Below are 26516 nucleotides of genomic sequence, written 5' to 3' on the forward strand. Positions count from 1 at the left end.
CTGAAAGGAAACCCTCTTGGAGTTCCATTTGAGCTGGATTCTACCTGGGTTAAAAACATCAAAATTATTAAAAGAGCCTTAATTCTAAAAAACCCTGTGATTGAACAAGAAGACAAAATCAGTAGCCGAATGGCTAAGAATTTTATCTTCCAAAATACACAACATATTTAAGCTATAACAACTTACAAAATCTTTGTAGTTTAAAACCTTTCTAGGATTGTTAAAACCCCTGACATTTCAAGATGTAGGGCTGTCAAAATCAGGTCATAGGTCGGGTTTGGGTCGAACCTGGAATTGACCCGACACAGGTTGACCCAACTCAAACCTGATCCATTTTTGTAAACTGGTCAGGTATTTCAACTCGGACCTGAACCGCACAAGTTGTCGGGTTAACCCGACCCGATTCGTGAACATGCGACTCACTGGGTGAGGCGCATGCGGGGTGAGGGTGCAGCGTGAGCGTGAGGGCGCAGGCAGGGTGAGGCGTCAGCGACTCGCTGAGATGGTGGTGACGACACCGATGAAGGCGAGTCGAAGACCATGGTCAGGGCAGTATACAGGCGACAAGACATTGTCATCAGCTTAGCGGGCACGAGAGCGCAACGCACTCAGGTCAGTAGCGGCAGGGACACAACACGGGTGCCACGGCAAGCAGCGGCACTCGACGTCATCACGCAACTCACGCAGATGCAGTCACCCGATGAGATGTTGTGAGCGCGAACATGACTAGCAAGTCGCGAGTGCGGGCGGGAATCAAATCGAGATTTCTGATTTTCGGGTCGATCCAGGTCATTTTTGGGTTTCTGGGTCAACCCGAACTCGACCCGTTTGGGAATCCGAGAACCCGAGCCCTATCCGTTTGCTAAACAGGTTGATCATAACCTTAAATTTTTGGGTCAAGTTCGAGTCATGTTTTCAGGTCGTGTCAAATATTGAAACCCCTACCAAGATGCAATATTGGGGAACATCATTGAGTTTTATTGTTTAAGGGTGTTGTCTTTTTTACATTTTTGGAACGAGTTGGTTTTTGTGGTTGAGTAACAACTATTTGAATGTGTAGTAATGGAAGCACTATTAATATCAATAGAATTCTTAGTGCTTTGAGTTGTTTTCAATTGAAGAATGGAAAATTTGTTACTAGTAGCCACACCTCCAATTTCCATAGAGGTGGGGGAAGGGATCCGTGGAAGATGTGTGTCATCCTAAGGTGTGTTAAGATTAGGATTATGAGGTTTATCTGAGACAAGCTAAGCCTTAGAAGCCTGTATATATGAAGTAGACAGGGTTGAGGATCTAACAATAGAAGTCACCAAAATGTCAGTAGGAATAACAAAAACAGAAGCTTGAGGCTTTTGCTGTAGTGAGGTGGAGGGAAGTGGAGGTTTTAGAATAATGATTTGGGTGGCTATTACGTGGTTTGTGACTTAAGCTTCTACCCTTAGGTTTAGATGCCACGGTCTCTTGGATAGGTTGAATATGGTAGAGATTTGGTGGATGAACCAATGAACCACAACTCGAACAAGGGGTCGGCTTCCAGTCTTATTGAACTAAATGACTTTTTTTTTTTTCTCCAATGGACAGAAATTTCATCTGGCAAAATAGTGTAATTCTAAACCTAACGCACACCCTAGCAAAGGTTAACCGAGTTTTCATTGCTAGTGGTGTACCTATTACACTAGCAATTTTAGAAATGTCCATGGGTGTCCAACATGATAAAGGTAGATCATGTATTTTTATCCACAAGGGAATCAAAGTAAACTCCTCACGTCTAGATTTAAACATTGGAGACCATTTCTGCAAAATAAATGGCATGCCAAGAAAAAAAAATCAAGTTCCAAGGAGAGTAAGGTTAACGTATCTTTCAGCATGCAATGTTTTTTCATATAAGCTAAGAGAGCCTCGTAATAGGGCTATTTTCCAATTTCATAACGCACAAGGGAAAGCCCCCCATTCTTTAGATCCATTCCCGTTCGTGATTTCATCATCAGAAAACTGAACTACCTTATCTTGAGAAGGTATTTAAGAAAGAGTAAAATATTTTACCAAGAACAGTCAAATGAGCAATCCGTTCCAGTTTAGGGAAGTGGAGCAGAAGGGGATGAAGAAGAGGGGGTTCTTAGCTTGAGAGCTTGGGATGAGAGAAATCAACCAATGAATATGAAGCCATATCAAATGAAAACATATGAAATAGGAGGAAGAGAGGAAGAGCTAAGGGGAGAGGCCCCTATGCATGTGAGAATGCTGAGGAACCAAGGCAGCTAAGATTCACAAGAAACCATGGCAGAGCGCTCCTTCTCACAGTTGCTTCATTATGCATGTGTTCGTCCATCATATATTGCAAGTCACAAAAATTGTTCCATCAATAGATGTTTCCTACAAGCTTTTGATAATAGCTTAATTTATGCAAGAATTGCCGAAGAAAATCATTTTCAGACAGATTTTATTATTCAAAATAATTATTTTTCCTTGTAGTAAATCACGATTTTGCTTATAATATCTTTTCATTTTCTCCAACTATAGTGCTTGTTATTGTTTTGAATGACCCTCTCTACATTTGAAGAACGACATGTGAAGAAAGAAGAGTGGAGATGATTAACAATTACCTGTTGATGCAAAGATTGGAACAAGACTAACTTAGTTAAAAGATTATTTGGGAAATATAGAGGTGGTGGCGAAGAAACGAGTTCTTTTTTCTTTTTTTTTGTTAGCTAATTATCATAAAAAGTGCTTAAAAATAGTTGATGAAATTTTCGCTATGCAGGAGATATGTTCAGAGAAACAAATTGGGCTTTTCAGCAAGCTACTTTCCCAATAAAAGCTCAAGAAAAACAACTCCAAATGAATGGAGTTTGAACGGCCGGGAATTAAACTAAAATTATCACAAATTAAAAATCCCATTACATTTGATTTTTGAATTGAAAAGCAATTGGATAAAGTCCAGTTTCATTAGATTCCATTCAATAAAGCCAACTAACTTCTGATCTTAGGAGCCAAGAAGGCCAGTGGAATTTCAGAAGCTAGGAAATTATAAGTTACAAATATTCATTCATTAATCAATAATAATATAATAGCCAAATAGCTCACATCACATCTGCAATGTTGGATATTCTATAACTATGATTGAAATTATCAAAAATAAATTAGAAGATGAAAGGCTAAGATTTAATACGATAAGAATTGCAAACCGCTAGGTATTATAATATATATATATACACTAAATCAAGCAACCATGTAATTGGTGAGGATGTCAGCACCCAAAGTTCACATTCAGCAAGCAATTTTACAGAGTATTCCAGCAGTAAATATGCACTTGTCATTAAAACTCGTAAATAAAAGTTATAAAGTCTCTAAATGTCCAGAAGATCTCCAAAATATGATTAAATTCATTTTTCAAATATAAATCAGTGCATGGAAAGACACAAAGAAAACATAATGGAGTTCATATTTCAACATGGAGTCAAAGAATATTGACGCAATCCCACTTGATACACTAAGCTAAATACCAGGCAGCCATGGAACCTGCAATTGGAATTGAGTACCGCTGATTTATTCTTCATAATAGAGAAAAACAATATCTGGCGTCCCTGACAACAGCTTGGTTCATCATCACAATAAAACATAAGAAAACTTCACAGATGCTCCTTACTATAATACTTTCAACTAGCAGAGTTTATTATAAATAAATGCTCCTTCCACCAGTTTGTACCTTTCTACATTACAAGAAAGCTGATCCAAGCAGCGGTAACATATTCATTTATCTTACAGCCGTATTTAAATTCTAAGAACGGAAAAGCAATTGAGATTAGGTCCATTAACACATTGGCAAGATACTTCCAAATCAAACTAAAATTAAAATTAGTTTTAACTTCCAGCTGACCATCATAGAACATGAATTCTTTCTTGGAAAGCATGTTTCTATCCAGTATTATGGCTCCTATGAGTACAAAAGAGGGCATTAGAAGATGGTTCTTTTTTATTCCATTAAAAATGATGATTTAAAATATCTTATATTGATCTATCAAACAAAGATTCAACATGGAAAGAGAGATCAATTCATTGAAATCCATTTGTTCTTAAAATGTACTGAGCTGCAGAATCGTTTTTACTACATCTGCTACATTTAGAGTGACATGTCTTCCAACCATATCGCATGTTAATGACCCATTATACTGTGCAATGGAATTATCATATTGTTACAGCAGCTTTAATAAGTTTGTTGAAGCTAAGATAGCAGTTTTCTACAAATTTCAAAAATCAAAGTACCCAGCAAAAAAGATCATAATCATAAAACAAAACTCTATGGTAGAGATTCTTTCAATTCAAGAAAATTTTAGATGCTAATGAAACTCATTATGCGAATATGAAATTATAACTTGGAAGGCTTGAAGAGAGGAGCATGCAAAGCAACCATAAACGCATAAAAGAACTTCACTTCTAAGGAAGAATAATAAACATTCAACTTATAAGTTTGTTTTTAAGTCACTTACCAGAGAAATGGGGTACGATAAATATATGATCTAGTCATTAATCAAGCTAAGAATGTCAAAGACAACGTTAAGTAAAGCTCATAGAAAACTTTCATTCACTTTCATTATACTTCTATTTTCAAAATTTAAACCAATAAACATACCGTAAACTTAAAAAACTAATTCTGTGAACTATTTGCATATTATTTAGAAATCTCTGAACTATAAAGAATCTCCAGGTCAACCAATGCAATTCAAACCATCTGAGCGTCTCTTCAGAGAAATTCAAGCTTACATTTTGGACATAAATAAAATTTAATGAACATGCCATAAATGTGAAACAAAGAAAAATCAAATTAGGATGGTAAACCGTTGAGTAAAAAGATGAATGAGCAACAATTTGATTTTTCTACGCTTCCATTCCTTCCAGGACATAAAACTGGACATCAGTATTGAGAACATGTCACCTCTGCCTTGTGATGCCATTGGATGCCCATTTCAACCCAAGTCTACACTGGCATAGCGTTAAGATGAAGACCATATATATATAAATATATTAATATATATATATGGCTAAAATAGCACTCCAGACTTTGATAGCATAGCACACGATGCTCAAATTATTCAGAAATGTCATCCCCGCTAAAATGCTCTGTACGTTCAGGCCTATCATCAGAATCATCTTCTCTAAAAGACCTTGCCTTCTTCGAGTATTGAATATCCACCCTGTCCTGTAAATTTTAAAATTTAATTGGAATTTGAATGCATCCTTAAAATACAACCATTATGTTTCATGCATGAAAAAGTGTGTATATTCTATTTATCCAATTTATCCAACCTAAAGTTTACAGAAAAGAAAGAGAGAGAGAGAGAGAGAGAGAGAGAGAGAGAGAGAGAATTACAATGTTCTGAATATGATACCAAGAACCAAGAAATGCAAGCAGGAAGGAGTTACGTACAAGGATACTGGAGGTAATAGTCGGATAAGGCTTCTTCTGTTGGATTTAGGAAAATGTTTCAAACAGAAAAGGGACTGAAAATGCCTATTTCAAACCAAATTTCAGTGACTTATAGATTATAATACCGTCAGAAAATTCTTCCCTCCAATCATGTCAATTCATCCACGAAGTGCACATCTTTCACTCTCCACATCACTCCTATCACCTTTCCTCTATACCCATGCCCGCATCCTCCCACCTCTACTGCATCTATTATCCTTGAAAGTGCTGATCTTAAAACCCTCCCTGAAGGACATGTTTGGCTGAAATAGATTTTTAGTACTGAATCAAATTTTTATTGAAATAAATATGAAAGAAAGACAAAATGCAATTGGAACTTCAATTGGAGAGGAAAATCCGGCTCTCCCAAATCCCTAGCTATCAGCTAAAGCCCACTCAAACTAAGAACAATCCAAAATCAGTAAAACATCACATAAAAAACTTAACCATAACATAAACAACTTATTTAAAGCATAAAAAATCAAGTAAATTCCCAAAACAGCCTTGCCCTTGAATTTTCCTTCCTAGCCGGCCCATCCCCCATTTGAAAAAACTCCCTAGGCCCCACCCCAAAGGGGGCGGGATTTCAACCCTGTGGAATGGTTCCGCCTCACACACCCTGGCCGATCCCTTCTATGTCCGGTCCAGGAATGACTAGTCTAACAATATCCCCCTCCTAAAGACCAACATTGTCCTCACGATAGAAAGATGAAAATTGTTGTTTCATCCTCTCATACGACTCCTAAGTGGCATCATACTCGGGTATGTTCTTCCATTTTATCAATACTTCCTTGATCCCTCCCTCTTATTGTCATACTCCTTTCAGCTCCAATGTTTCCAACACCACCTCCAAATCCTCTGCCAGTGTCATGGGTAGCTCTGAAATGAATGCATGGTCACCAAAAGCTCTCCTCAACTATGACACATGGAACATTGGATATATGGTAACGGTCGATTGTAACATTAATAGATAAGTCACTGCTCCAATCATCTCCAATATCTCCTAAGGGCCAAAGTACCTCGGGATCATCTTCTCATTCCTTCTGTTAGCTACCATCCTTTGTCTATAGAGACAAAACTTCAAGTATACCCTATCTTCTATCTTAAACTGGATGTCCTTCCTACACCCATCTGCTTACTTTTTCATGATATGTTGAACCCTCAACAAGTGTCTTTTTAATTCATCCAATACTACATCCCTCTCCTCTAAATACTATTCTACTAACGAGACTGGTATGCTACGTAGCCCAAAGTGTACCAAGTGAAATGGGTCCTTTCCATACAACACTTTGAAAGGGTCATATGGGAAGCTAAATTATAGGAAGTGTTGTACTAGTATTCGACCCATGCCAGCCACTTGGCCCACAACCAAGATGTTTATGAAGAAAAACATCGCAGGTACGTCTCAAGACTCATGTTTGACTATCCATCTAGGGGTAGTAAGTGATGCTCCTCTTCAGTATTGTCCCCTGCAACTTGAACAACTCCCTCCAAAAATGATTGAGGAACCCCTTATCTCGATCAAACACTATAAACTTCGGTATCCCATGCAATTTGATCACCTCTCTAATGAATGTCGCTATCACTGTCACTGTCGTGTAAGGATATCATAGGGGAATGAAATGAGCATATTTGCTCAATCAGTCCACCACCACCAAAATCACTATAAACCCCTTGTATTTGGGCAATCCATCCATAAAATCCATGGTGACATCCTCCACACTCTATATGGAAAAGCTAGGAGTTACAATAATCCTCTTGAAGACATGGCCATATATTTGTTCACCTGGCCATACCTCACATCAACCTACCATCTCTTCCACATCCTTATACATCATCTTCTAATACAACTATGTCGTCAACCTCCTATACATCTTATGAACCCCTGAATGACACTCAACCGCGCTCCTATGAAACTCCTACAGAAAGTGAGGAATATGAACTGATATCTGTGGCAACACAAATCTCCCCTGGTACAACAGACTCTCCCAAGTTAGGGACTAACCAGGGAATCTACTCTCATCCCTCAGCGGATCTGTCTTAATTTCTTTTAGCTCCTCGTCCTGCACATTCTCCTCCTTAATAGCCCCCCAATCCAACATCAGTGGTACCGAAATGGCTAACACCTAGAGCTCCCCCACGCATTTGGACGGCATCAACCACTTTGTTCTCTAGCCCTAGCGTATACTAGATCTCAAAATCATATCCCAACAACTTTGAAAGTCACTTCTAATGCTCCTCGATTACCATGCTCTCCTCTAACAAGTATTTCAAACTCCCATGGTCTACCCTGACGATGAAATGTGAACACAACAAGTAAGGCTGCCCTTCTAATGGGCCAGTAATTCTGCATAAGCACTACCCTCAACCCATATTGTGATGCATCAATCTCTACCACAAAAATATGACTAAAATCTCATAGGGCCAAGACCGGTACCATGGTCATAGCCTTCTTCAGTCTCTCAAAGGCTTGGGTAGCTGACTTTCCTCACAAAAAGTTATCATTCTTCAGCTGCTCTGTCAATAGATATGCTATAGCGTTATATCCCCTCACAAACCTCCTATAGCATCCAATCAACCCTAGGAAACCCATCAGCTCTATCAGATTTCTAAGTAGTGACCTTTTCAGCATTACCTCAATCTTGGCTTAATCAGTGGCCACTGGCCACCCCTCCTAAGATACCATGTGCGTCAAGTACTCCACACTAGGTTGTACTGTTTGGGTGTACTGGATTGGTGTTGGTTCAAACGTCATTGCTCTGGGTCTATGAAGTAACTTTTTTGTGGTGCTCCCATTATTAGTCTATCTCAATTTGCTTCAATATTCATCACTCATCATCTTCATGTGATTTGGACTAGAACTCTGTCCATCATCTTCTGTGCTTCAATATTCGTGATTTGTCATCTTCCTGTGATTTTTTTTCTTAGGCTTACCTTTTGTGTTCTTGAACTGCACGCACTTGCTTGAATTATTTGTGCCCTTTTTTTATTTAATTGGGCCCCGCCCTCAAATTTCCACAAAAAAGGGCCAAATACTAAATGCAGTCCTTGATCTACATCTCCATAAAGTTTCATAATTCTAATTAGCAGATTAATCCAAGATTATAAGAAATCTAAATAGAACTATGCACCCTAACAATACTATTCAATTTCTTAATAATCAAACAACTTCATCGATTTGTTGTAAAAGGAAAAGCTTCTCTCTCTAAGAGATCACTGTGAGCAAAAACATCATAAAATCACCTTGATGCAAGTCTTATAGATAAAAGAATCTCCAAGCTTACCATAAAATAAAAATGCACTCAATCGGTTACCAGGACATGTAATATTTTACCAGAACACAAAAATGGAAGAAAAACGGAGTCAAACCAGAAATGGAAGCAACCTAGCAGTGTCACAGGCACATTATATGGATTCTTTCATGCAACAATATTGAAGTTCAGAAAGTTAATGTTACATACATGATTTAGAGAAGTTTGTCCAGATTCCACCATCACTTCTGTAACAGCAACAGATGCCCTTTTTCTCACAGTTATTCTCGAAGGCACAGGATAATGCTCAACCTCATCGCTAGACCTTCCCTCTTTAGCCTTCTTTTTCTTTAATAGAAGCTTTGTTGGTAAAGGCTGCCGAACAAAGTTCTTCTAAATTAAAAGGCATCAATGATCCAAGCAGCAAAGAAATGGTCCAAACATTACCAGATATCGGGCAACATCATCATCAAAATTAACAAGGAATGTTGAAGGGTCATCAACATCATCACCTCTGACCTGCAACACAGGATCATGTGCAATCTAGGTAAAACTATAATAAGATTACAGAACAGTTAAAAAGCATGCAGCATGGGAAAACATTTCAAAAAGTGACAGTAAATGAATTACAAATTGTACATAAAATACATACATCCCAGTGATACTCCCTAACCCAACAATATGATATATCTTCATTTTCATCGTAAATGTCCTTCGATAGCTGTTACAATAAATACAATAAAGTCATCAGAGAAAACAAAAATAGAATATCTTGCTATTTAATTACAAATCATAGGTTGTAATCTAAAGCAAAAGAAAGTTAAGGAGCACAAAAAGCCCTCCTACTAAGAAATTAAGACAAATGTTTCCGATGAAGCGGATAGCACTGAAAATCTAGAATGTTACGCAGAACAGTTGCAGCTCACTACCTCATCAGGAGCAGGAGCCATGTATGCCAAAAATTTCTCAAGCTTTGTAGGATCGGAGCTGCTAACCACAAAGCTCTTCATTATGGCCTGTAAACAAGTATATTAATGAGATACACTATGCGGTTATTGCAGCCAAGGATAAAAAAACCCTGCATTTAAAATGCACTAGAATATCCACGAGATTTGGTACATTGCATTCATTACTAGATGGTAATCAAACTAAAAACATAAAAAGCTTAATCAGATAGCCTAAAAAGAAACAAAAAGATTAGCGAGATACACAAGAGGGGCCATCAAAATAAAAGGCCGCATTAAAAATTCACGCCTAAAGATAGAACTAAATCTCCATATTATATGGGACATAGCAAAAGTAGTTTATGCCACAAAGAATTCCAACAAGTAATTTAATAAACAGTTAAATTACAAACAAAAGATCAAAATGGACTTAAAATTTTAATCTCCTCATTTCCACCCAATATTAAAATGATTAAAAGACTTTTATTAAATTCAATATTTTTTTCTGATCATATATATTAAATTCCATATATATATAAAGTAATCAATTAATTAAATTAAATGAACAAAGTTTAATAGAGCATTACCGTTCTACTAATAATGTACTGTTCAATCGTTTTTCCCTTTTCCACCAAGGAAAACATACAGCAGCCCATGTAAAAGTGAATAGTTGAGATTAAAACTTTGTATGAAGTTATATTATATTTATTGCGTGTTGGAAAATTTGTGGCCATAGAGATATATGGAATTTAACGTCCTAGCTTTGCACTAAAATCCAATACACACACAAACAAGATAAAGCAGTGCAATAATTGTAAGAGAAATCAATTTGTTTACATGGAAAATCCTAGAAAGAGAAAAACCATGGGGTCTAACCCAGTTAAAATGATTTCACTGATATTTATATTGGTTGCAAGTGAAATTGATGTAGGACGAGAACGGGTAGGACGGCTTTGCTAAGGAGAGGATCTCCTCTCCAAAAATATGAAAAAATACACTTCAGGAAATCTGAAATTTTCATATTTGATCTCAGAATTCAGTAAGGCATTCTAACTTTATGTGCTGGGAAGAAAGAATTATGAGAGGATGTTTTAGTCTGTGGACGGGAGCTTATGTGCACGGTGGGAAAAATCCAATCCTTGAATCCTTGAATCTACAGGAAAGAGAGGCTTTAATGTTAGGAAAGATTTCCTAAATTAAAGCCAAAGGTGAGAGTTACGGGATTTGAAAATTAGTTTCCAAATTCCTTTCCAGCGGCAAGAGGAGTTTTAAGAAGGATTCACGGGTGGATGGGGAAGGTGGCCGGCGGGTGAGGGAATTGGCCGGGAGCTTAGAGTGGGCGGATGGGGGTCAGATGGGGTGAGATCCGGCGGCAAGGGTGGAGGATGAAGACGATGGAAAAACAATTAAAGAAAAGATAAAAAAACGAAAGAAAGAAGATCGAAGATAAAAACGAAAAAGAGAAAATAAAACCGCGAGCCTTGGACTCATCCGAAGGCTGACGGGTGATGCGTTGCCCTTCTCCAAGGGACTCAAATCACGAGCCCGGACCCATACTGCGGCTGGTGACAACTTCGATTCCTCTCATAGGAATCTCACTAACGCTCTCTCACAAGAAGAACAAAAGTGTGGAAAATAATTTTTCATATCAATCAACCATCCTATTACAATAGCTTAAGGCCCTATTTATAGGCCACAACATGAGAAAATAAAAAAATTTACAAAATTGCCCCTTAGGCCACAACACTCAAATAAATTAACCTAGGGGTAAAATAGGAAATAGCATAAAATAGAAACTAAAATGAAGAAAATAATTCATAAATGACAACTTAAATCAGAGCCGTCGATTTACGATGCCTCCTGTGATAGATGCACCAGATTTTCGTGCCGATGTCCACATCAGAACCCTATATCACGGGAAGGCATTGATAAAGTACATATTATAATGCTGAAGTAGGGAGAGCTCTTTTGGAGGAATCCAACATAAATACTAGTGCTGAAGTAGGGAATTAGAATTGATGTCAATGGCATGCATCAATCCAATAAGTGATGGCGTGTGTTGGCATTATTAACAATGGTAAGTGATAAAGTCAGTAGGTGTTGGAGTAGCTAAGTGATAATAGTTGAAAGATTATTAGTCAAAGGACTATAGTCGGCGGGTGGTGAAGATCAAAGTACCGTAGTCGACCGGCAACGAAGGTCAAAAGGACTATCGTAGGGGACGGTGGTCAAAGGACCATCATAGTTGGTGGGTGACAGTTGTTTGAGGATCATAGTTAGCTGGCGACAGAGGTGGACGAATAACCGTGGTAGGGAGATGATGGTTCGAAGACCATAATTGGCGGGCGATGGAGGTCGAAGGACTATAATCGGCGGGTTACGAAGGTCAAAGGACCGTAGTAGGTGAGCAATAAAGGTCAGAGGGACCATAGTTAGAAGACAGAGATTGAAGGATTGTAGTCTAGAGACGGTGGTCCAAGGACTCTAGTTGATAGGCGACGGAGGCTGAGGGGACCATAATTGGCGGGCGAAGAAGGTCGAAAGGATCTTAGATGGGAGATGGTTGTTAGAGGACCATAGTCAACAGGCGAGGTTCGATGGACCATGGTCGGGTGATGGTGGTTCAAATACCATAGTCAGGCGATTGTTGTCTAAGGATTGTAGTTGAAGGACGATGGAGATTGAAGGACTATAGTCGGTGGGAAATGAAGGTTGGAGGACTATAATTGGTGGGCGATAGAGGTTGGAGGATCGTACTCGATGGGCACCGCATGTAGGAATGACATTAGCCAGACAATTGTGGTCTGAGGACTGTAGTCAACAGGTAATGAGGGTCGAAAGGATCGTAGAATGACGATGGTGGCCAGAGGACCGTAGTCAAGCGACGGTAGTCAGAGGATCGAAGTCAAGTGATGGTGGTTGGAGGACTGTAGTCAGGCGACACTAGTTCAAGAGCAATCACTGGACGGTGGTGATCAAATGACTGTAGTATGGAAACAATGGTCCAAGGACCGTAGTAGATGGGCGACTGAGGTTAAAAGGACTGTAGTCAGGCAACGGTGGTCCAAGGACTGTAGTCAATGGGCAACTGTAGTCAAAGGACCATGGCCGGGCAATGGTCAAGTGGTGGCCCGACAGTGGTGCTCCGAGATCCTTAGAACCTCAGAGCTCTCTTGAATCTCAAGAGAGAGTTAACGCTCCGGCTCCAAGTTCCTCCCCTTCGTCATATAGAGAGCAAGAGCCTATTTATATATTTTTAGAGCCTATATATATGGAGAAAATCCGAAATACTCTATTGGATGGTCCGCGTTGATTTCCTTGATTATAAAATATTCATTCAGCATTTATGTGCCATAATGATTTCTGAATTAAGCGATCTTAGGTTGTTAGGATTTGTCTCGTCGAACCGTTCAATTAGACTATAAGCATGCTTCAGGCCCTTAATTTGAGCTCATTTGGGCTTGGATTGAACCTTTTTTGGTCATTGGGTTTGCCTTGACAATATGTTTAGTTCAACTATAAGTTTGATGAAATAAGTTTGAATGGTCCTAAATTTTGGTAGTTTTCAATTCAAATATGCCTCGAGATTAGTGTTCGATCAAGGTAATTTTTGGTGATATATCAATATTAATATTACTACACGCTTCATTCCCCTCATCCCATTAGCAATAGCGTGAGAACTCGTCCTAGGGGAAGTAGAGGAATTGAGCTAGAAACTATTTTTGTGAGAGAAATGTGAATTTATTCATATTTGAGGTAAGAGACTATTTTCATGTCATATTTTATTCATATTTTGAGTTGATAAGTCAAGAAATTTTATGCAGTTTATATTGTGAATAAGAGATGAGATCTTGGGATGATCAGTCTAAGGAAACATGTACTAAAGTTGAACTACCATTTGGTGTGAAATACTCGAGCTCAAGTATAAGAAGCAAAGTATTTGTAAGTCTATTGCTTGTTACCTCCCTACAATATGCTATTGCACCTGTATATGTATTGCTAATTGACATTTCTTCAAATTGAGCACGTTTAGTTATAGTTGCTAGGTAGTCCATTATATTGCAAATGTTTACCTGCTTAAAGCCATTTAATGCTATCTTCATATAATATGAGTCTCATGATCTATCATACAAATCAAATAACCAAAAATTTGTCACATATTGTCATGCTTATGCCTTGGAGCAGTTTTACTTCATATATTCTTTACAAATAGAGTACTTATAGGTCGTGATATTTTGATCATTATAAGATGCATGTTAATGTGGGTTCATGATAATGTTCTATATATTTTAAATATTTTATGAAAGTAATGATAATAAAGGCAATAAAATATCATGTCACGTAGGATAGGTTCCCCATAGGAAGAAATAGAAGTATTGATGAGTTGAGCCTCTATTAAGAGACCAAGAGAAGTTCTTGGTTTTCCACAATTGTAAATTGGACTAACCCAAGTGTTATTGAGGTTGTTTGATAACTATTATATTAGAGCAAGTCCAACCCTTATCAATGATTATGACATATCCTGATGAGCTATGTGATGATACTATAATGTAGGACTGAATCTGGTATAAGCATTGCGTTATGAATGAGGCAAAACTTAGACAACCATGGCATGAAACTTCTAAGAGTGTGACAAGCATGAATGAGAGAAGAACATCCTGAGTAAAATAAGTATTTGTCTAGCTTAAATGATTGAACATCCATATTTCTTGTAGAAATTCATAATTGCCGCGTATGATTGTGTCCTTTGTTTATTCAATTATCAAATCATGCCTTGATAATATTGTTTATAGCAAGGCTTTGAAAACCGGGCCGGTCAACGAACCGGAAGAAGATGTTAAAGGTTCGAATGGTTCGACCGGTCAAACCGGGATCGAACTGGAAGATGCAATAAATAATAATATTATTAAAAAGTAATAACTATAATTTATAAAATATATAGTTTAATGATATTTCATGAAGGAGTATGAGATAGTTGGCTTTTAGCTCTTTATATAGTTCCCTCTTTTCTAACAAAACTTATTTCTTGAGATGACATCCATATATTATGTATTAAAAATCTCATTATTTAATAAAAAAATTATTTTAAAAAAATGTAATAAAATAAATATATTGTTTATATTTTATTTAACATAAAAAAATTTAAAACCAGCTGGTTCTTTCGAACTTGGACCGGTTCAGTCTGATTCTCTACAAAGCCAGTTTTGAACTGGACCAGATCGGACAACTGGCCGGTTCACGGTTGAACCGGCCAGTTCGGTCTGATTTTTAAAACCTTGGTTTATAGCACTTAGCAAGTTATGTCTATGGATATTGATACTCAAGTTAATTCGAAGGATCAGCTTGCATATTATTTTCTTTACCATATATTTTAAACTCTATATTAACTTATTTATCCAACTGAACTTTATAGCTCACCAAATATTATATTGGTTGGTATTTGATAGGAAATACTTGAATATTTCAAGTAAACCCTAACAAGATTGATGAAAACAATGAGAAAGCTTCACGAATCAAATTGAAAAAAAAAAATAGCAAAACAGTAGTTTTTAACGATGGAAATCAAACAACGGAAGCAATAAAGCAATATACAATTGATCCTCAATTCGAGAGGAGGAACGAATCTATGGCCAAAGACACCAAGACAAGAACTCTGAAAATCAGCCACCAAAACAAAGCATACCCTAACCCTAATCTTCCCTTCCTACTTAAAGCATGCAATTAATCAATTAAGCCCCAAAGGACAAATTTGCCCTTGCCACCCCCTCCTTTGGCTCCAAAATAATTTAATTTGAATCAGCGGGCCCCATCTCCCTCTCCCTCTCTCTTGTCGCCCGCCTCCTATACACATGAGTTAGCCCTTGGCAAGGGGCCAGCTGGACCGATCCAATAGGGACCGGTCTAACAATACTGCCCTCCCAAAGATTCACCTTGTCCTCGGGGTGAAAAGAGGGAAACTGATGCTTCACCCTCTCATTAGGCTTCCATGTAGCCTCATAATCTGAAATGTCCATCCACTTGAACAACCCTCCCTTACCCTACATGTTCCCTGGCGCACCCCTTGTAACTCAAGGGGTTCCAAAATCACCCCCAAATCCTCCATCAACGTCACTGGTAACTTAGAACTTGCTACATGATCTGCAATTGCATTCCTCATCTATGATACATGGAACACCGAATGTATAGTCATTGTTGGTGGTAGTTTCTGTCGATATATCACAGCTCCAATCCTCTCCAATATCTCATAAGGCCTAAAGTACCTTGGAGAAAGCTTCTCATTCCTCCTGTTGATGATTGAGTCTGTAAGGTCAGAGCTTTAAGAATACCCTCTCCCCTACCTCAAACTGGTTGTCCTTCCTATGCCCATCTGCTTGTTTCTTCATAATCTGTTGAGCTCTCATCATATGCCTCTTCAATTCTTCTAGTACTCTATCCCTCTCCCCCAAGTACTCCTCCACTGAAGAAACTTGGGTGCTACTATGTTCAAAATGCATCAGGTGAGATGGATCCCTTCCTTATAACACTTTGAATGTGGTCATATGAGAAGCATAATGATAAGAAGTATTGTACCAGTACTCTGCCCACGCCAACCACTAGGCCCACAACTTGGGTATCTCCGACACAAATCATCGTAAGTAGGTTTTCAAGCTCCTGTTAACCACCTCCATCTGACCATCTATCTTTGGGTGGTAAGCGATGCTCCTCTTCATTACTATCCCCTGTAATCTGAATAACTCCCTCCAGAAATGGCTAAGGAACACCTTATCCCTGACAAATACTATTGATTCTTGTACTCCATGCAGTCTGACCACCTCTCTGATAAAAACTGATGTTATTGTCACAGCTGTGTAGGGATGTCGTAGGGGAATGAAATGAGCATACTTGCTCAATCTATCCACTACCACCAAGATCATTGTGAACCCTTCTGATATGGGCAATCCATCTATAAAGTCCATAGATACCTCTTCCCACACCCCACCTGGCAAAGCTTGTGGCTATAGTAATCCTCCTAGAGACATGGTTGTATACTTATTCCTCTGACATATCTCACATCAGACTACCATCTCCTCCACATCCTTGTACATCCTCTTCCAGTACAATTCTAAGGCTAGTCTCTAGTACGTCTTTTGCTCCCATGGAATTCTTGAAGCAAGTGTGGAATGTAGATTGATGTCCTATGCATCACAAACCTCCCATGGTATAGAAGCCTCTCCCCTTCCAACGAATACCCTGGGTGGCTACTCCCCTCCTTCAATAAATCAGTCCTAACATTCCCCAACTACTCATCCCGAACATTCTCCTCTTTAATCGCCTCCCAATCTAACATCAGTGGGATTGACAATGATATCACCTGTATCTCCCCCATACATTTGGACAAGGCATCTACCGCCTTGTTCTGCACTCCTGACCTATACTGGATTTCAAAATCACACCCCAACAATTTGGATAGCCACCTCTGAAGCTCGTTTGTCACCATCTGTTGCTCCAACAAGTACTTCAGGCTCTGTTGATCCGTCCTGACAATGAAATGCCTACCTAATAAGTAGGGAAGCTACTTCTGGAGGCTAATACAATGGCCACAACTCCCTCTCGTAAACTTATTTCAATCTAACCCTAACTGTCAACACTTGGATGAAATAGGCAATGGATCGACGGTTCCGTATGAGTACTGCCCCCAATCCATATCCTAAGGCATCTGTCTACACAATGAAGACTTTAGTGAAATCTAGTAGGGACAAAACTGGTACAGTAATCACGACCTTCTTCAATTGTCCTGTTAGTGGTCATGTGATGGCGTTGTACCCCTTCACAAACCTCATATAGTATCATGTCAGTCCTAGGAATCCCCTCAGCTCCTTGAGATTCTTAAGCACTAGCCACCTCAACATAGCCTCAATTTTTGCTTAATCTGTTGCCACCCCCTCCAAATACAATATGCTCCAAATACTCTACACTGGTTTGGGCAAAACAAACTTCTTCATTTTGGCCCTCAGTTGGTGCTCATGTAATACTTCTAACACCCTCCTCAAGGGCTTCCCGTGCTCCTCCTTTGACTTTCTATAAACAAGGATATCATCAAAGAAAACCAGCATAAATCTCCTAAGATGAGGTCTTAATACCTTGTTCATGAGGGACTAAAAAGTGGCTAGGGCATTATTCAGGCCAAAAGGCATCATTAAAATTCATAATGCCACTCATGATTTTTGAAAGCAGTCTTGGGTACATCCTCCTTCATCCTGATCTGATGGTATCAGGACTTAAAATCTATCTTGGTGAAGATAACTGTTCCACTCAACTCATCTAGCAGCTCATTGATCACTGGAATGAGAAACTTGTTGACACAATTTCCTTATTGACTGCCCTATAGTCCACACAAAACCTCCAACTCCCATCTTTTTTTTAACCAGTAATACTAGGCTAAAAAAGGGGCTAATACTGGGACTAATAATCCCTGCTTCCAGAATCTCTCTAATCAGCTTGTCAATCTCACCCTTCTGAAACTATGGATAGTGGTAAGGTCGAACACTGATGGGTGACACAACTTCCTTCAAAGTGATAGCATGGTCCTGCTCTCTTTGTGGTGACAATCCCTGAGGTGGCTGAAAAACCTCACTGAATTATTGAATCAATGGCCGTAATGAAAGAGGAACTTCCCCTCCTTCCTCCAATCTGATCCCCTCTAACTTGTGTAGTTCCACCAAGTACCCTTCCCCCACTTCTTGGATACTCCTCACCATGGTTTAAAGTGACACAAAGGCTTTGGAGAGCCCCACATCTCTTCTTATCACTACTCTTCTCCCTTCCACTATCAGTTCCATTATTAATGCCTTCCAATTGACCTTGGTGTCTCCCAAGGTCTGCAGCCACTTCACTCCTAGAATGGCATCAGTGCTCTCTAACTCCAATGGGAGAAAATCCTCCATCACTTGTACCCCATGTATGGTCAACACCACTCTCCTACATATTCCCTTCTCCACCTTCCATGTGCCCATCATCACTCCATAACACCCTGTATCCACCAATTTCATCCCCAATTGGTTCACCATATAGTTGGAAATGAAATTGTGGGTAGCCCCACTATTAATCAACACCATCACCTCCATATCAGATATTTTCCTCTTCACCTTCATGGTATGATTCGAGGTGAATCCTATCATTGAATTTAGGGATACCACTGCCACATCCAGGTGCAGCTTTTCTTCCATCTCTTCCTCTACTTCCCCCTCCTCACCTCCCCCCTCAGTTTCCTCGTCATCATAGACGGTGAGAACCTGAAGAGTTCGATCTCTACACCTATACCCTGGCATGTACTCATCACACATGAAGCATAGCCACTTCGCCCTCTTCTCCTGCATCTCCCTCTCCATCAGTCTTTTGAAATTTCCCCCACTTCTTCCTCCTACAGGCTTCTCCCTGGGAGTCTCACGAAAACCTCCTACTGCATGACCATTGGGTGCTAGAAGAGTGGTGGTCATCCTATAAGAACCACCAGAGTTGCTGCTCCTGGCTCCCCTCTCTTGATATTTTTGATCTTCCACCAACTGCGCCAGCTCCATTGCCTCTCTCAAGTCACGAGGCCTAATGACCCGCCCTGCTGCCCGGATTTCTAATTTGAGCCCTTTCATGAAATTTCTCTCCACAGTCGTCTCTGACTCACTCCACCCTACAGGCCAACTGTTCAAATCTTTCACGATAGTCTGCCACTAATACGTCCTGCACTAGTGCAAAGAACTGCTCATTTAAGTCTCATCCCCTGCCGATTCGAAAACGCTCCAATAAGTATTCCTTGAATTCCCTCCAACTCCGTATGGGTCTCCTCTGGTCCCTCCATTGATACCACGACAACACCTTCCCCTCTAAACATAAGCCTACTGCTGTCAACTTCTCTTCCTCCGTCAACCCATTGATGGCAAAATATTTCTCCACCTTTTAGATCCACCAGTGTGCACCTTCCCCTTCAAAAATGGGTCTTCAGCTTCCTCACCTTAGGATTTCCCCCATTTCCTTGTATTCCTCCATGATTTCCCTGTTCACAAGTTCTCGGCTCTCCCCAAGTCTCCCGATCTCCCCTTCCCAGCTCATCTTCAAGCCCCTCTTCACTTTCTCCCATTCTTTCTCCAAAATAAGCACCCCTCCCACCATAAATTCCCTCTTTTCTCTCCCGAGCAGCACCCCTTAATTCATGCCCCCCATGTCCACGCTTCTCTCCATACCTTCCTCTTTCTCCTCCAAGATCTTCACATCATTTTCCCTCCTACGAAATTCAGAATTCATAATTCTTCACATCGATCCCTTTCTCTGATGCTGACGTTTGAATTTGATTTTCCAATAGCTTCTTCACCATCGCATGAAGATCGGAAACTTTGTCTTCTACTGATGAAATTCGACCTTCCACCATTGCTTTCATCTGGCTCATCTCCCCTTCAAGGCCTTTTTTCAACGTATCAACATTCTTGGCCGCTATCAATACCCGGTTTTGTTTTTATTCAAAAATCTAAATATTGGCCCCAAAAAACAGCAAGAACTCTTCCTCCGGACAAAAAATAGCTGCTTAAATTTCAGAAAACAACTCACAAACGGTCCCAAAATATGCTATGTTACCAATTTGATAGGAAATACTTAAATATTTCAAGTAAACCCTAACAAGATTGATGAAAACAACGAGAAAGTTTCACAAATTAAATGTAAAAAAAATAGCAAAAAAGTAGTTTTTTACGATGGAATTCAAACAACATAAGCAATAAAGCAAGATACAATTGATCTCAATTCGAGAGGAGGATTTTTCTCTCCCAATCCCTAGACGAATCTATGGCCCAAGACACCAAGACAAGAACTCCGAAAATCAGCCACCAAAACAAAGCGTACCCTAATCCTAATCTTCCCTTCCTACTTAAAGCATGCAATTAATCAATTAAGCCCCAAAGGACAAATTTTCCCTTGCCGCTCCCTCCTTTGGCTCCAAAATAATTGAATTTGAATTAGCCCCATCTCCCTCTCCCTCTCTCTTGCTGCCCGCCTCCTATATACGTGAGTCGGCCCTTGGCAAGGGCCGGTTAGACAAGTCCAATAGTGACCGGTCTAACATTATTTCAGATAAGGAGAAATAGTAGTTGGGACTTGGTGCGTTGATCCTATTATTGCCTTTCATTTCAGTGCTTTTGTTGGACAGTTTTAGTGAATCAGAGAAGAAGCATATTTATGATACATATTAAAAAGAACAGTTTGTGTTCATTATATATATGAGGCTGATTAGAAGTTCTATAGTTTATTATGGATGAATTTAATTATGTATGCTTCCATAAGAATTATTGTGATGGATCTATTTGATGATCATGGAAAGAGTTTAAGGCTTTATGACAATCTAGGCTTGACAGATTTTCAACCCGCTTGATCTTGCTTTATAAGAGTCGGGATGGGCATTGGAGAGAAATGTGTAGCTGGGCTGCCCGCCTCTGCTACATCTCATGTTTGATCAAGGTGGGTCAACATAAAGCATGACAAAAGCTTCCTTACCAGCTAGATGAAAGAATAAAAACAAAACCCATGAGGTAACTATTCTTAAATGAAAACATAAGGTGAAAAAAATCATAATCATACAAGGGAAAAATCAACTACTCTAGGAAGTATGCATATATCTTGTTTGATTATGAGTCTATAAGAGTAATAACATACAGCAAGTACACCTCTCAAAAAGGTCAACAAAAGGGAAAGAAAAAAAAATGTGATACAATTCTATTTACTTCATAAAGAAAAAACTGATATGCTAAAGCAAATCAATAATTGCAATAACATGAAATTAGTTGAATAATATTAAGGATAAGAATAACAAATATTATACAACTTTGTAACAAACAAAATTAGGTTGTCATATCTGAATTTCATAGGACAAGAGAGTGAAATTCCAAGAAAAATGCAAAGATGATTGCCTGTGATTCATGATCATCACGCATGGATCTATCTAATTTGTTATACATCTCCACATCAGCAGTAGGTTCACCATCAAATGATGCCAGCACAAAACGATCGTCATACCTAACAAGAAAAATATGTTGACCTTCTGAGAAAAACTAGCTGGAAAGTCAACAAATCCATCAACATTGTGATATCGAAGTAAATAAAAAGCCAAAGAAAACATATTAATATGTTAAATGAATCCTTTATCATGTAGATGTTAACCACATGCAAATGATGATTTCAAAGTGCAGAAAATTGAAATATAAAATGATTAGCATTCACATAAAAGAATATTAAATGCCCTGTAAAACAAAAAACTCCATTCCAATGCCAAAGTTTCAAGATAAGCTTGAATACAGTAGAAATCCTATTTTTACCCCCCAGGAATCTGTTGAAATGATGTTTATTCTTTAAATAAGCATGTTCTAGTTACAATTACTCAAACCTTATGCTGACTTTTCTACTATCGATGCTGAAGAAGAATGCAGTTGCCTTAATGAAACTAAAATAATGACACCATGATCATTAGCCTTATTCCAAGTATTTGGGTTTAACATAAAGCAGGGTGCTGTGAAACCTGCTAAAATTTTCTGCACTAGATAAAGTTAGGAGGTAAAAAAAGAGGAAATCCAAGCATTCTCTAAATAATTACTTTTCAGAAAATCATTAAGATTAAATGACCGCCCAACAATTAGATAGCGCATGACTGCTGCCTTAAAGAGCATGATTAGGACGGCTTAAGATGAATGGTTCTTTAAAGCAAACCTAGTGCGAGATGTGAAATGAAGCATACAAAAGACCAAAAACTGCAATATCCCAATTATTGACTTAAGCAAATATTAGTCTAGTTTGATTTAACATAAAGAAAAAATACACCTCATTCATTCTACATGCAACAACAACATCAAGCTTTTACCCCACTATGTGGGGTCAGTTACATGAATCATTTTTCTCCATTGCGTTATGTTAAGAGTCAAAGTTTCATTTAAATCTAGTAAAAAAAATCATTTCCAATATTTTTTAACCAAGACTTTTTATGTCTACCTCTATTTGTCTTAATACAGGTCAAATCTAATACATCTACTCTTCTAACCGGGTCATCAGGAGGCCAACAATTTATATGACCAAACCATCTAAGGCAACTCTCTCTAATCTTATTTGCCACTGGAGCTACTCCAACCATTTAACATATATGCTCGTTTCGCATCATATCTCTAAAAGTAAAGCCACTCAACCACCTAAGCATCCTCATCTCTGCAACACATAACTTAATTGTATGCTTCTCTTTTAATGAACAACATTCTGCGCCATAAAGCATTGCAGGTCTCACCACCATCTTAGGCGATTTTCCCTTAAGTTTGAGGGGTACTTTTTTATCACACAACTGGCTTGATGCATTCCTTTACTTCAACCATCCAACTTGAATTCTACTAATATTATTCCCATTTATTTCACCATTACATTGAACAAAAGGACCCGAAATATCTAAAATGTGTATTCTTATTAATCATTTGATCGCCCCAAGGTCACAGCACCCCACTAGATCTAACACCACTAACATTACACTCCATGTATTTAGTTTTAGATCTACTCAAACGAAAACCTTTATACTCTAAGATTGACCTCCATAGTTCAAGTTTTTCTTCAACTCCCTCTCCATTTTTATCAACAAGAACAATATCATCAGCAAAAAGCATACACCATGGTACATCCTCTTGCAAATTGTCTTGTAAGAACTAAGAACATCCATGACTAGAGCAAAAAGATATGGGCTTAAAGTTGATCCTTGATGTAATTCAACTGAAATAAAAAATGCACTATAAAAACACCTTGTGTTTGAACATATCTTTAATGAGTTGAATACAAGCATTATTAACATCTTTCTTTCTAGAACTCTCCATAGCACTTCTCTTGGAACTTTCTTATTTGTTTTTTTTCTAAATCAATAAAATCATATATAGATCCTCCTTATTCTCTGTATACATCTCCATCAAACCTCTCAATAAATGTATAGCATCCATAGTATGCCTATCCAGCATTAATCCAAATTGATTTTGAGAAACATTAGTATCACATTGTAACATATTCTTAATAACTCTCTCCCATAGTTTTAAAGTATCAAACATTAACTTAATTCCCCTATAATTCGTACACTCTTTTGCGTCACCTTTGCTCTTAAAAATAGGAATCAACAGACTCCTTCACTCATATGACATCTTTTTAGTCTTCAAAATAATATTGAAAAGTTTCGTAAGCCAAGAAATTCCTTCATCTCCTAAGCATTTCCATATATTTATTGGAATATCATTAGGTCCAACATTTTTTTAACACTTCATTTTCTTTAAAACCTCTCTAACTTTGATTTTACTGATACGCCGATAAAACTAAAAATCTATATTTTCATTTAGGGTGCTAAGGTCACTAAAGTCAATCAAATTCTAACAATCTTTATTGAAAAAACTTATCAAAATATCTCATCCACCTTTGTTGAATATCCTCTTCTAACAAAAGCACATTTTGATCTCATCCTTAATACACTTCAGTTGAACTAAATCCTTACTTCTCCTATCTCTTTGTTTGGCTAACTTATATATATATTTCATCATTCTTAGTATCTAACCTAATATATAAATCATTAAAAGCTTCGCATATTGCTTTCTTAGACTCTTTACGAGCATCTTTATACATTCCCAATTTTCTGAGCTATTACACCTAAACCAATTTTTATAATAAAGTTTTTTAATCTTTTTTTGTACATTTTGATTTCACTGCTAACTATTTTTACTATTAGGAGATTTCTCTTTTAATGCTCCAAGCACATCCTTTACAACATTTTTAATATCACTAATTACTTTCCCGACATAACATTAGTTTCCTCATGCATAATAAAAATCAAAAGATCTTGAATCTTACTCTTAAAAATATTTTTTAAGTATTTTTTAAATGCCCTCATTTAATCTTAAGACAGTATTTTACTTTAATTTTTATATTTCGCCCCTCATCTTAAAGTCCAAAACTAATAAGTGATGCTAGGTACATAAACTTTCACTAGAAATAATTTTACAATATTTGCAATCTAATAGATCTATTTTCCTAATAAGATAATTATCAATCTGAGTTTTAGTATATCCATTCTTATAAGTGATATGATATTCCTCTTTTCTTAAAAAAATTATTAGCAATTATAAAATCATAAGCTAGAGCAAAATCTAATATGGTCCTACCAACTTCATTAGTTATTCTAAACCTATAACTATCATGAATACTTTTGAAATATTCTACCTCTTTACCAAGATATCTATTTAAATCTCCTCCAATACCTCATTCATTCCACATGATAAGTAAAAATGGTCAAAATCTAAAATTGACCAACAAATTAAAGAATGAATATATGATTCTATAGTGATTAAAATTCACACCCTGAAAATGGAAGCCAGTATGTATCAAACTAGATAAGGTCTCAATTATGCATAAACCAAACACAGATCATTTTAGATGAAAGAATAATGATAGAAATCATCAAATGGAAGATCCCAATCTAACATCAGTACAAGGAGAATCGCCCCCAAAAGTAGTCTTTAAGACTTGAAAAGCATGAAGAATCCACATCCAGTAACACATAAACTCATTAAGGAAATTTGAATTTTTATTAAACCATAAACTAAACTTAACGAACCTATCCTAGTGTAAAGCAAATTAAATGCAGGACTTAAAAATTTTGGTGTTTGCTTAGTAGTGAAGGTTGTAAAGCATATGCGAAGTAAATTTTTAATGTATTTGAAATCCATGATCTAGTTCATTTTCAATGTATTTAAAATTTGCAAAATTTTGACATATTCCATATATACTATTTGTGTGAACGGTGATCAACCGCCGTCAACCCCCTGCCCTAGACGAAAACCATTGGCCCCCTTTCAAAATTTGTGGGCTTCTAATAGCCAATACCATCCGATGACAGCTGCCACGACACTTTTTACACCGAATTAATTTTATTTCAAAACTAACACAAAAAAAATTAACTCCTGCATTTAAAATGTATTCAACTAAATATTTCAAAAATATTTTCAATATACTATAGTCTTTTCACTCTACATTATGTTTTCAACAAATAAACAGCCCTCAAAGAGAATCAAATAGGGCCTAAGCAGGAAAGTAGCACTTAAGAAAAAGGGGGAATCAGTCCCAGGATGATTACTTCCAAATCAGCGGCATCTGCTGTAGTAAAGGAATGTTAAACATCAGCTCCATCAGCGGCAATCAGCAGGAATTCTGATCTCTGCTACATTAGAGAATACTGCACTCGGAAAAATAAAGAAACGGAAGCCAAGGCAAATAAAGAAGCAACAGTCGAACACAAGCTAAAACCAACTCCATCAGCGATCAAAACAGCAGCGATAGCAAGCAAACAGTGGCAACAAAAAGGATCTGACTGTGGAAATGCAAAATTTCTAGAATAATGGCTGGACCACAAATGGATAACCAACAGCTACACTAAACTAACACAGAACCATCAAATCAACGAAGAGATCATAACTTATTCTCAATAGAATGACTACTATAGGCATGTTTTACATGAAAGTAAATTAGGCAAACATTAACTAAGGCTTAGAAACAGCTAAAGCAATATAATCACGAATGCTTTGCGTTTCTAATCAATAGAACTTTAGATTTGGGTCAAAAAATCAACAACTTTTAACAGTCCAGAAACTACGAATAACAAAATCATAAAATATTGCAGTACAGCTTTATAATCCATCAACAAGTTGATCCTTAGAAAGGTTAAATTTATTTCAAATTTTCCAAAGTAACCATCAGACGGCCAATTTAATTTTCCTGGTGCAAGTACTTCAGTATTTTTTGTTAAAGACTCTCTTTCTCGTTTCCCATAACATTTATTACGAA

General features: G+C 37.8%; 1 protein-coding gene across 1 annotated transcript in view; it reads right to left on the reverse strand.

Annotated features, from left to right (window-relative positions):
• Nucleotides 1-4637: 4637 nt before the first annotated feature.
• The window catches only part of LOC110114910 (protein PAF1 homolog), a 38898-nt gene continuing 17019 nt past the window's right edge, over nt 4638-26516 (reverse strand). Inside the window, exons 7-12 of the mRNA XM_020847954.2 lie at nt 21587-21692; nt 9645-9731; nt 9368-9436; nt 9163-9234; nt 8926-9090; nt 4638-5197 (exon numbers count right to left, since the gene is read on the reverse strand). Of these exons, the coding sequence (XP_020703613.1) occupies nt 5087-5197; nt 8926-9090; nt 9163-9234; nt 9368-9436; nt 9645-9731; nt 21587-21692 (610 nt within the window). The 3' untranslated portion in view covers nt 4638-5086. The remainder of the gene's footprint in view (nt 5198-8925; nt 9091-9162; nt 9235-9367; nt 9437-9644; nt 9732-21586; nt 21693-26516) is intronic.

This window comes from Dendrobium catenatum, unplaced genomic scaffold, assembly GCF_001605985.2.
Source record: "Dendrobium catenatum unplaced genomic scaffold, ASM160598v2 fragScaff_scaffold_133, whole genome shotgun sequence".
Classification (NCBI taxonomy): domain Eukaryota; kingdom Viridiplantae; phylum Streptophyta; class Magnoliopsida; order Asparagales; family Orchidaceae; genus Dendrobium; species Dendrobium catenatum.